This window comes from Talpa occidentalis, unplaced genomic scaffold (genome assembly GCF_014898055.3).
Source record: "Talpa occidentalis isolate TD23 unplaced genomic scaffold, MPIMG_talOcc4v2.1 talOcc4.5, whole genome shotgun sequence".
Classification (NCBI taxonomy): domain Eukaryota; kingdom Metazoa; phylum Chordata; class Mammalia; order Eulipotyphla; family Talpidae; genus Talpa; species Talpa occidentalis.
Window position 1 is genome coordinate 50768036 of NW_023604861.1, and position 12424 is coordinate 50780459.

Below are 12424 nucleotides of genomic sequence, written 5' to 3' on the forward strand. Positions count from 1 at the left end.
TACTATAGTAAAGCAATTAAGCAATTAATTAATGCTATAATAATTATCTTTGTTTATATTCTGATACTTTATAATCTAGTTTAGTATGTTTCCTTTTTTTAATGTTGTTTGTGACCCACCAAATTAATTTGAAAATTCACCAATAGTTCATGATCCATCATATGAACAAAAAACACAGCATAAAATGCAGTACTAGAATTTAACTTTTAAAAATATATTTGGGGCCCAGCAGACTATTATCAGGCATAAAGCAGGCTTCCTAATAATACTGAAAGTTTACTGATAGTTTAAGAGATGATCTGATCTCACCTGTTTGGTAAGTTTTTAAGCTAAAAATAAGTAGCTTGTGATTATTGAGAAATGCAAAATGAAAAATATCTAGGTGTCAGACGTATTTATGAGAAAAAGAAATACCAAGCTATCTTCATTCTCCCATCTCAGCGGTTGAAGCAAGAAAACTGATGAAAGGCACTCAAGAGGTAGAAGTGGCCAAGATGGCGACCTGTGCTGATTACTAAAGAATTTTTTAATCACTGTTAAGTGATTACATCAGAGTGGGATCAAAAGACTGAAGAAACTGAGGGAAGAGATCTCTAGAGGATGCCTCAAGGCTATGTCCATTTTAAGAATATCTTGGGTGAACTAGGAGAGCTCATGTTTTTAAAATGCGAAGATGGTGCAAGGTTATTTGCTAAGTGATTTTTGAGCAACATACATACTTTTTAAAACTTAGTTTTCTCATCTGAAAAATGGAAATGATAAAAATACACATCTAGCATGGTTTTTCAACAGAACTAAATGAGATTATATATGAAAATGTTACTTACACCTTAAAATGCAAGGTAAAAATAATTATTGTTAGAGACTAGTGGCATTAATATATATAAAGATCTTAACAGAATTGAAGGATGGTCAGTTAACAGATAAAATTTCATGAAGTGAAATATAAAGGCTTTAATTTCAAAAATCAACTATAGGATGTGGAGGATGGAAGGGGCTTGGTTGAACAGAAGTTCCTATTAATAGCCTTAAGAGTAGCAGATTTAAGCTTCATGTAAGTTAACCATGTAATATGGTAACCAAAGCAAGACACCATACATAAGCAGAAGCATAGGGCAGTGTGCCACTGTATTCTGCACTGGTCTCAGACATCATGAAAAATGGACTCTTTCTGTGTGCCATATGAAAGGGGTATATTTCTAGAAAAGTGTAATCAGGATGGCCAAGGCGCTTAGAACCACAACCTCCTATGCAGGATGATTGAAAGAACTAAGTTTGGTTTAGGATTGAGGAGTTCTGGAGCATTGCTAATCCATGTGAGACAGGGGGGCTTCCAGGCCCAAACTTTTTTACTAGTCTTCAATGAGAAAAATACAGACACTGAGAGTAACCATAGGTCACCATTTAGCTAGGGGCTGTTATCCAGGCTCATGATCAGTGTTTTACTGACCAGGGTTGACATGAGCATGGTTTGTTGTTCATTGGGGCTACACTACAACATGTGACATTTCAAGATTAGTTTCTCTTCTACAGCTCAAACTGTGTAATGTGTAGAATCCATTGCTTCACACACCCAAATATATCCATAGGAATTGGCTAGTGATGAAGTTTGAAAGTGAAAAATTTGGGTAAACAATGTTACTTCATTTTGAATAACAAGAAAAAGGGAATACCTTCACTTTAAAAATTTACTTTAAAAACTCTTTTTCTATTCGCGTCAACACACACTATCACTATTTCATCTCTAGCTTTCTCTATTCATCTCTATGCTGAAAGATATTAAAACAAATTAGATATACATTCTTCCCTGTAAGTGGTATTGACAATCCAACTTAAATTAGATAACAAACAAGAAATTCACTTTCATGAATATGCATAGATGTAGCATTTAATTGAAGTGTATGTAAAGGCATATAATATGGGGACTTGCTATCAAGGTAAACTTTATTTAGTTACGAATGAAGAAGCACAGTTGCACTGATAACATTTTTGTTGTTAGTGCAATTGTAATTCATCATGTTAATTGCCTATATGCACATTTTCAATAAAAAAGTGAACACTTTTGTAGCTCTTTTCTATCTCACCATATTTCTTCTGATTATATTTACTGATTACATTTTTTTACTATATTTTATTATATTCACATATAAAATTACATATGCAACTTTTGTCGGTTGAGTCTGATAATAAGAATCAGATAGCAAATAATTTAGGGTTGCAGGCCATATTGTCTCTGCCATTGTAGCCTAAAGGATGGGTGTGGTATTGCCCTGATACAACTTTCTTTAAAAGAGGAGCAGTCATTTGCTGAAGGCTGTCTGGAAGACAGCGCTAAAGCACTGCTGTATAGAAGGAGAGATCCATATTCTATATTTCTACAGGGAAAAGAACCGGAATTAGATGGGCAAGTTTCCATTGAATCAACTTTTAGCTTGTTAAATGGAAGACTTGCAGTAATTAGAAAAAAATTATCTTGCAATGAAATGAATTCATCATGTCTATATGCTTATAAACAGAGGCTGGCTAAAAGATGAGAAGTGCTCTAAAAAGTAAATCCTGCAGTGGATGGAGGCTGCAGACAATCATGTAATTATCTTCAAGTTAAGACTGTAATAATCTGTAGTCAAGTGAGTGATGGAGTAAAATGTAATTTTTTCTCTTATTTGATTTTGCCATTTGGAGGTGCCAGTTTTGTTATTTGGTAGGAGATTCAGTGGAGTGAAAGGCAGAGGGGGAGGTGGAGTGGGGAGACGGAAGGGGGTGGAGACCAGGCCCCTTGACAACAGCTGCAATTCCTTTGAAATTTCAATGGCATCCACACCAGGTGGTACTGGTTGCAAGGTGGCAATTAGTCATGGTTTCTGTGTTGGCTTCCACCTTTGGTCGTGATTTCAGAGAACTTTATTAAAACTATAACTTTAACCAGAATCTTCTCTTGTAGCTGCTCTTTCTCTCTTGGGAAAGCTTTGTGGGTAGGAAGAGTCCTGAGTGCCTAGGTGTCCTCTTTCCTCATTTAATGACAGTCTCATTGTAGCCTCTGACCTTAATTTTGAAGAGAAGTCATGTCACATAAACAATAACCTTAATTCAGGGATTTCAATGTTGTCATAAAGCAAGTGTGAACTTTGCAGGCAATAATGAAGAAGAAATACTTTTCTGAGGACCAGTAGCTTTCCATGTGCCTTGGAGTTTTAAATTTAGATGAAGCTCCAATGTTTGTTTGCTTTCTGAAAAAATGAGAACATTCTTAGCGGAAATGATATATTTCTCAGAGACAGATGCCAACCAGGCACTCCAGAAGGAAGGGCTTTAAAAAAAAAAAAAAAGGAATCTGGTCATATCTTTACACTGGAAACCAAACCCACATGAATCCACAGCTGCAAGAGCCGCTAATCCATAGGTACACAGAAATTTAGAAGTGTGTCTTCCATTAAAGTGAACTGAGCTGGGGCTGAACCTGCTGGTTCAGAAGCAAGAATGTGCCACTAGCAATGCTGCAGGGGGGAGGAGCCTGAAGCCTGCAGGGGGGGGGAGGGGGGGCGGCTGGTAGGCAGTCAGAACAGGAACTAGGAATGGTAGAACTGGAGAGTTAAGGGGCTGCTGATGTCCTCAGGCTCTCTGGATATGCCTTAGGGCCAGGCATTTAGTAAGTCTTTCTGTGAGGTGTGGGCCAAGATTGAAAACACCATCCACCTGACTCTCACAGAGATATGGAAGGTAAACGTGAATCTTTGAAGCGCTACTTTTCTCTTCTGCAAAATGGTAAGGTACCATACTGTGGGAAAACATTTCCCCTGGTGCTTTACACATGCGGTCTGATGTACAGGAAAAGCACACACCTCACTGAGTGGGAATGAGGCTTCCATTTTCACCTTTTTTGGGGATATCTTTCTTTTTTGGGTCAACCCACCAAACTATTCAGAGTTAAACAAGATCAAATGAGAACAAAAAGCAAAGCAGAACAATGAGATTCATGACTCATTCACTGTGAGAGATCCAGAGATACATTTTCAAGAAGACATTAAATAAATTGGGAATGATGACAGGAAACATCCCTCTTTAAAAATAATAAAACTATATCACATGTAGTGCTGAAGATACCCTTCCAGATCTCGTGAAGGGCCGGTGGCTCACTCAGGCGCAATGCATGTCTGAATATATTTGAAAGGCAATGAGGAGTAGTTTGGTACCAGGCTGTCTGGGTTCAAATCCTACTTCTGCTGTTTCTTTGTGGCTTTGGGTTTATGTGCCCTTCAGTTTCTGCATTTATGATGTGGAGTTAATGATGAATAACAGTGCCTGGCATAGAGTAAGCTCAGTGAGTGTTTGCTAACCACACAAACTACTAAGCAAGCTCGCACAGCACTTTCATAGGCTCAGTAGTCCGAGTAGAAGAAAAACAGCCTTGACCTGGACACATTGGTGGTTCACATTCTACAGAGTTAAGTAGATCAGAGCCTCTGCAGATTAGAGGTGAATATTTTTGATTTTGTGGACTGCTTTAAATGGGGACATGCCTAAAGGAAATGTGGTTGAGTTATTTTTCTTCCAAATAAACAAATTGCAAGCTTGGTTGCAGTTTCTTATTGTGTTCTCGAGTTTCACTTTCTATTTTTGACCATTTGGCCTATTCCTAGCCTGTGTTTATTTAATTTTTTTAAAAAGTAAAATAAAAGAATAACCTGTAACTTATATAAGGGGCTGATCACAGCACTGTGTTACCACACAGAAGCTCCTGCATAGTGTTGATGAGACAACTTAGGTAGAAGAAATTGTGAGCAAGTAGGATGAGTTGTCCAAGTCCTGTTTGAACGTGTGGATTAAATCATGATCTGAAAAATCCCTGTCCATTTTGGCCTGTCACACTGACCATGAGACATCATTGTAGACAGAAAGGGTTAGATCCTGACTAACGATTAGAAGGGGAAGGCTGAGTGCCACATGCTCAGTAGGAGTGTAGCCTGTCTATGCATGTCCCTGGGTGTAGAACACTCTCTGACACTGCTCTCTTCCTCCCCACTACAAGGATCTACCCTTTAAATATCTCCTCTTAACTCACTTCAAGAGCCAGACTATATTCTACTTTCCTGCACTGGCTCCCTCATCCATGAATCTTTAAAAAAGTTTTGTTTGGCTAAACTACACCTAGTGCTCTTTGGTGCTTTCCCTAGAGGGCAAAGGACTGTTCTTTTGGGTCAGGGCCTGTAACACTTAGAACACAATCTCAGAGACTGGTCGTCACTGCGTTACTGGGTTTCACAGTGGGTGGTGACCACAAGTTGGAATTATTTATTTGAAAATTCAAATAAAATTATTTATTTGACTCCCCAGCACACAACGTGAAAAGCAGTATTCTACTCAATGGGGGTATTTGTAAGGCTTATAGTTAAGTAGGGCTGTAAGAGTGTGTGCCACTCCATCCAGCATGAGGAATAAATAAGAATGTCAGAATCCTGAAGCGACCAATTTAGAGGACCTTTTGTGCAGATAACACACATGTAGTCTAATAAATGTTATTCAAGTCTATCTCACATACAGGTTTTGAAAAGCTGGTGATAGAGTAAGAATCCAATCACTCTGCTTGGTTGAAAACAAACCAAGCCACTAGTGCTTGGCATTTTCTTTTGTAATACTCTGCAGCTAAAGATCTGTATAGGCAGCCTTGTAGGCCAGCCGTGCTTTAGACACACAGGGGTGCCTGTGTTCAGTTTAATAAGAACCATGTGTTATAATCAAAACAACATCTGACCCTTATGCTTCAAATAGTATGTGTGCTTCTCAAGGGGTTCATTCAGTCAGACAGTTGTTTGGCCATTTATTCCCACATTTTTAATCTGTCTTTGGCCTGGACAAAATTGCTCATGTCTTAATATTTTTTTGGATATTGTTTCTCACCCTTTTACCTCCTTAACTTAAAACTTTGGTTCCTAGTTCAAACCCCAAACTGTTTTTAAGGTAAGGTTAAAGTTATTTTTAAAGATTAGGTTACTCATGAGTGACTTGAAATCCACTGGATTTAATCACTTCTCTGTGTAGACCAGAATAAAGAAAACTTTCTTTCGACTCAAAGATGTTTCCTCTGCCTCTTCAAAATATACTGAATCGATTTGTTACATATTGAATATGTGAAATGAAAAATGTAGTTAGTGATCTTAATTCTGAGTTTCCTAAAAGGATCGATTCAATGAGAAAGAAGCCTTTCAGTACAGTGGCTAGGAGCCTTGATTTTGGAATTAGATGGATTTGAAGTTGAAACTTTATTCTACACTAACTGAAAGATCACCGGCATATGACTTAAACTGTTCATGTTTTACTTTTCTTATCTAGAGCTTTATCTACAAAGGACTCATTCAATGAGAAAAAGGCCTTTCAGCACAGTGGTTAGGAGCCTTGATTTCGGAATTATATGAATCTGAGCTTGAAACCTTATTCTGCACAGCTGAAAGATCACTGTTATATGACTTAAGTTGTCTATGTTTTACTTTCCTTATCTAGAAAACAGAGAACCTCCACTTCAATGGAGCAAATGAGAATGCTTATGGTAAATAATCACATAGTTCCTGGAAAATAGTAAGTGCTCAAGAAACTACTTTTTTTCAAACTGAAATAGCTTTATGTCAAAACTGAAATCACCATATTATTCATACAGAAATCTGCGCATGTTCCAAAAGAGGGAGGGAGGAGCATAATGACTCTGAAAAGTGAAAGAAAGCAATCTGGAGATTTCTCAAAAAATCAAATATAGAAATTCTGATGATTCAGTTATCTCACTTCTGGGTATTTATCCTAAGAATATAAAAACACAATTTTGAAGATATATATGCACCCTCATGCTCACAGTAGCATTATTCACAATAGTCAAAAGTTGGAAATAACCTCAGTGTCAATGGAAAGGTGATCAGATAAGGAAGATGTGGCACATATACAGTGGAATGTTACTCAGCAATAAAAAAGATGAAATCCTGTCATTTGCAACAACATGGATGGAAACTAGAGGATATTATGCTAATTGAAAGAAGTCATATGGGGAAAGACAAAATGCCATATGATTTTACTCATTTGTGGTACATAAACAAAATAAGCAAATGAACTAACTAAAATGAAAATAACTTTTTTTACTCTAAGAACTTAGTGATTACCAGAAGGAAGGGGGAAAAGGGTGGGTTAATCAGGGGAAAATGGGTCAATTGTATGGGGAAGGATATAACTGAACTCTTATTAGTGAATTTAATGTAGCATATGCAGATGTTGATTTAAAATGAAGCACACCTGAAACTTACATAATTTTATAACACGATGTTACTTCAATTAAAAATACAAACAACAACAACAAAAAACGAATGGAAGTACTGGTAGAGAAAAGTGCAAGGAGGTGAGGATAGTGAAAGATGAGGCAGATTCAGTATCATGTTGTTATACCCCTCAAACATTATGGAATGAATCTGCCTGAGAATGATTGCATCTTGAAATGTACTTGAACTAAAATGCTACTGGAAAGAATAAAGCAGGAGACAATTGGTGTGAGCCCATATATTCTTTTCTACATTCTCCTAATCTACTAAATTACTGTAGACTACTTGAGTTTAACATAGAAAAGATGTATACAATTAAAGAAATATCTGAAAGACTATCATGAATTATGACATTTTATATATTAAAGCAACACTGATAAAAACTGGAGCAAAATGAACTGGCCATCTATAAATGCAGCTTCTTTCATTGGTATAACCGTGCTCTCAGGTGCAGACACATACCTTTTTCCTTTGGAAGTTCACATCAAGTTTCATTGAGGCACACTTGTTCAATGTATTTAGTCGTCTAGAAAGAAAGAAAAATGTGATGATTGCTACCACTAATGAACCTAACTTTTAGTTCCAGTTTTATAATTCTCCTTTGCTGCCAGTGAATTTGAAAGTGCAGAAACATCTGCTTATGTTCCAGGAAAGTACCATGTCCACAGAAGTTACACTATGAAGAGTTTCCATTTGTTCTCCAGCCTCCAGACCCAAGAGGACTCTGTCATGATGCCTACCAGTCCCTAATTGAAACTAGTGCATTCCTGTCTTCCAACTGTTCTGAAAACTCACGGTCAATCATTTTAGTCATACTTTCACCTGTCCCTTAATTCATTTGCCACCTTGATCTTCTATTGTACTAATTCTCCAAATTTGTATCACTTAGGGGTCTGTCTTTATTTTTTGCTCTTAGGCTGTTGGGTGTAAATGGATTAAAAAATACCCATATTACAGTGTTGAATTAGACATGCTATGGATTAAATGGTTTCCTTCTCAAAAACCATATGTTGAAGCTGCCCTAAATCCCAATGGGCAGCTGGAATAAAGTAATTAAGTTTAATTGAGGTCATTGGGTGAAGCCTTGACACAACAGGATTGGTGTCTTAAGAAGAGACATCAGAGGTCTGGTTTCCTCTCAGTCTCTCAGGTGAGGATACAGAGAGGAGAAGGTCTGTAAGCCAGGGAGAGAGTCCTAGCTAGGAACCAAATCCTATTGGTACCTTGATCTTGGACTTTTTATCTTCCCAGACTGTCAGAAAATAAACTCCTATTGTATAAGACACCCAGTTGGTATTTTGGACTAATACACTTTGATTTTCATCCTCAGCTGGCTTTCCCATATTGCTATACAACATTACATTTGAATTCTGGGTGGCTTCCAATTCAGACCATCAAAAACTTCCTGGTACGTTAACAGATGACTTGGTCACCACTGCCAGTGAGAAAATATAAGCTATTCACATAAATTCTATTAACAATACTTTTCATCATCATCCAAAAAAAAAAAAGATAGTCACATTCTTTTTCAAAACTAATCCTTTAACCTTTTTTTTTTATTTCAACATCTACCACTTCATCTGGAACTTTGATACCTCATTTATTTCCTCTACCAACAGTTAATTTTCTCAACTATTTCTTTTCCTCAAGCTCATTTCTGTCTTGAACAAATAGACATACCAATTGCTTAGTAATTCAAATAACTATAATCAAGCAATTAATCAATTTTCCTTCAATCCTACCTTTCCATCAAATCATTACTCCAACTACTCCAAAAATCCTCATCTTTACACTACTTAGCTTGCTGAGAGCATCCTCAATTTCCATTTACTCTTCAACCCATTGCAATCTGATTTCATGAGGTTCTCTTTGAAAATAACCATAACCATATTATTTCATTAATTTTCTTTAAAAAATCATACTCATTGAATATACATGATTTACAGAATCAAACTTTGTCCCTATGTCCTTTTCTAATTATCATTGTTTGGAGGCAACTCTTTTAACTGTTTCTTTTGATGTATACCTCTAACAGTATGTTTATGCTATTATTTCTTGGTTTTTTTTTTTTTTTTTTTTTTTTTAGTTTAAGTCATTAACTGTTGACTTTGTTCTCTGAAAGATGAAGATCCATTACTTTAAAATATATATTCCCACACTTATTCATACCCTTTGCCTCTTATAAATTATCATTTTATAACTTTTTGATAAATCAGGTCGATTTTTTTTTTTAAGATTTATTTATATATACAGGAGCTGGAGTACAGGCCAGAGGTGGGGGGTGGGTAAGAGGATTCACCATGGACAGATTGGGGAACAGAACAGACAGATCCACTGAAATACACTGCTGAGGGGAGCAACAGGTGAGTCAGGAGAGGTCTGCTGCGCCTTGGGGGTTAGCTCCCTGGCCAGCCCAGGGATGGAACTATTGCAGTGCTGCAGTGGCTGTGGATAGCTTCATAGTACTACAACTTAATCCCTTGTGCCACAGGTTTTATGATGCCCATGTAAATGCTATTCACATGGATGTCACACCCTTTCACTCTCAACTTTTCATTTTCCCAGAAATTACTAAACATCTTGTTCACTTTTTCCCCACTTTTCCATGTATTCATCCCTAAACTCAAATTCAAACACTTCCCCAATTATCTGTTTCTCTAAAATCTCTTAAAACATTAGTTTATTAATTTAATTTTCTTGGAAATTTCTCTCTTAGAACCTTCTGACCTGTTTAGCTTGGGCTTTACTACCCTTGTTTTTCTTTCCTTTTTTTTTTTTTTTTTTAAAACAAAAAAACATAGGCTGATCAGATTTCCTGGAACTCAGATTCTCAGATTCTTCTTGAGCAAGTTTTCCAATGTTTTGGAGCTGTGTTATTAAGAGTTCTGGAATCTCAACATTCAAAATGTAGGTAGAATGTTACAGAAGTCCCCATTTTTAATAGAGTACCCCACCTTCAACTATGTCTACTGTTCTTCAGTCTAGGGAATTTCTATTCTAGGCTCTTCAGAGAATAAACTTCTGGTTTATCCCACCTAGCTGATGGTGGGATACAGAGTGAGGGAATAAATAGAGGGATCTACCCTAAAACAGAATTATAAACAACCTTCCTTTTACACCCATCTACTACATTTTTAGCTCCTATTTTTGAGCTTTTAGGATTTCTGCAGTACGACATGAATTATTTTATGACTTTCTTCATTAACCACTTATATTTTATTTCTTGGACTCTAAGTCCTCTGCTACACATTTCTGTTTTCTACCTTTAAAATCAAGCATTTGATTTTGGATAGGAATGTCTCTCTGAAAAATAACTGGAATTTTGAAATGAGCAAATTTTTAAATTATCTTCAGTTCACTGGCAATTGCAAATTCCCTCAAACAAGATAAGAACATGTCTTCACATCAGAAAATTGTCTTGTGCTCCTTTACTTTCAATTCTTCCCACAACCACATCCCATCCCAACACCACCTCTAGGGACATTCTCCTTTTGATATCTATTATCTATAGATTGGTCTGGAAAGTCATTGTCATCATATAAATGGAGTTATACAGCATGTATTTCTTGTGTGTTTTTTTTTTTTTTTTGCTTAACACATATTTTTGAGGTAGATCCATGCTATTGTGTACAGAACAATCATTCATTTTAATAACTATGTAGTATTCCACTGTATGAAAATATACAAATGAATTACCTATTCTCTTGCAGATGGATATTTGGGTTGTTTCTTTAGTTTTAAGGAATGACTTTTTAGTTATCAAATTCCATAGCTTATTTTAGCAAAGACTTATTTGTAGCAATGGACACTAATTACCACCCACCATTCCTTAATACTCTTCTGATCATGGAGATTCATGACTGTAAATTATCTAATCTCTCTAAGCACTAGCTCCTTCCTGTCACCAAGTAGTACTTGCCCCTTAACTGCTAATATTTTTTTTTAGAATTCAGACTTCATTCCTTGCTCTTTTTACTCTACATGGGCATACTGAAATATCTTCTTTCATTTTAAGATAAACTAGACTCTGATGATGTCTAATTCTCTACCTGTACCCCAGATACCGCCTCTGAACCCCAGAGCTACATTTCTAACTACTCACTAGCCTCACCCATATGTGGGGTTCTGCCTTTCAAACCCAATTACCAAAAAAATTCAATGCAACTATTCTCTTCAAAACCCATTTTTTCCTATTGATTGTCTTGTCATAATTACGAGCACAATCATTAGGCCACTCAGCTGGAAGTCATCTTCAGACTCTTCTTCAGTATCTACATTTATTTGATCATTAAGTCTGTCAGTCATACCTCCAAGGCAACTTTGAAATCTTGCCTCTCTTGGTTCAAATCAGTCTCTCTCTTTTAACTAGAATTAGGCAACAATCTCTTAATTGGTTTCACTAACACTAGTAATGCTTCACACTGGGAACAGGTCTGTAGCTCAACTTTTTATCATGCCACTTATTTACTTGAAGATGTCTGATGATTTCTCTCATTTTCATTTTGCCCACTTATTAATGTCAAACAGAATAAACAATTCTAGATTAGGAGTTATCTTCTGGTCTGGAGCTGTCTTCAGCAGGTTCTTGGTCTTTGCTCTGACAGCATGTCTTTTTTTTTTTTTTTTTACCATTTACTCAAGTGTTAACCTCTTTACCTAACAGCTAAAAGTGGCATGTGAAGTACATTATGTATATTCTCATTTGAAAGCTCTGATACTGCTGTGGGTGGTGGATGTTGCTCATTTGGCAGGTCTGTAACAAGTCTGTTTAGAAAGTATTGCCTGTTACTTTTAACATGCTTTTTATTTAATAACTTGTTCTTTCATTATGGTTTGGGAGCACAAACAAACCCTTCTGTGCAAAAGTTTTTAATCCATTACATATAGAGAGATATCAAAGGAATAATCCTTTTTATGCCACATGCCTTAATATACTTTTCACATCCTGAAGCACACTGGAGGTTTATTTATTATCTTTTAAAAGTAGTGACTTTAACTACTTTAACTACCCAGATTTGGATCCTTTTATCTCCCCTAACACAGTTACTTGCCTTTGCCTTAAGAATTACATCTCCAAAAAATTACTTGCAAAACATACAGGTCAGAAGTTACTAGTATCCAGAATACATAAA

General features: G+C 36.4%; 1 protein-coding gene across 13 annotated transcripts in view; it reads right to left on the reverse strand.

The window, feature by feature from the left end:
• The window catches only part of STARD13 (StAR related lipid transfer domain containing 13), a 367001-nt gene that overhangs the window by 30517 nt on the left and 324060 nt on the right, over positions 1-12424 (reverse strand). For all 13 annotated transcript variants that reach the window (XM_054701404.1, XM_054701408.1, XM_054701403.1 and 10 more), the window contains one exon: positions 7755-7818. In XM_054701404.1, coding sequence (XP_054557379.1) covers positions 7755-7818 — 64 coding nt within the window. The remainder of the gene's footprint in view (positions 1-7754; positions 7819-12424) is intronic.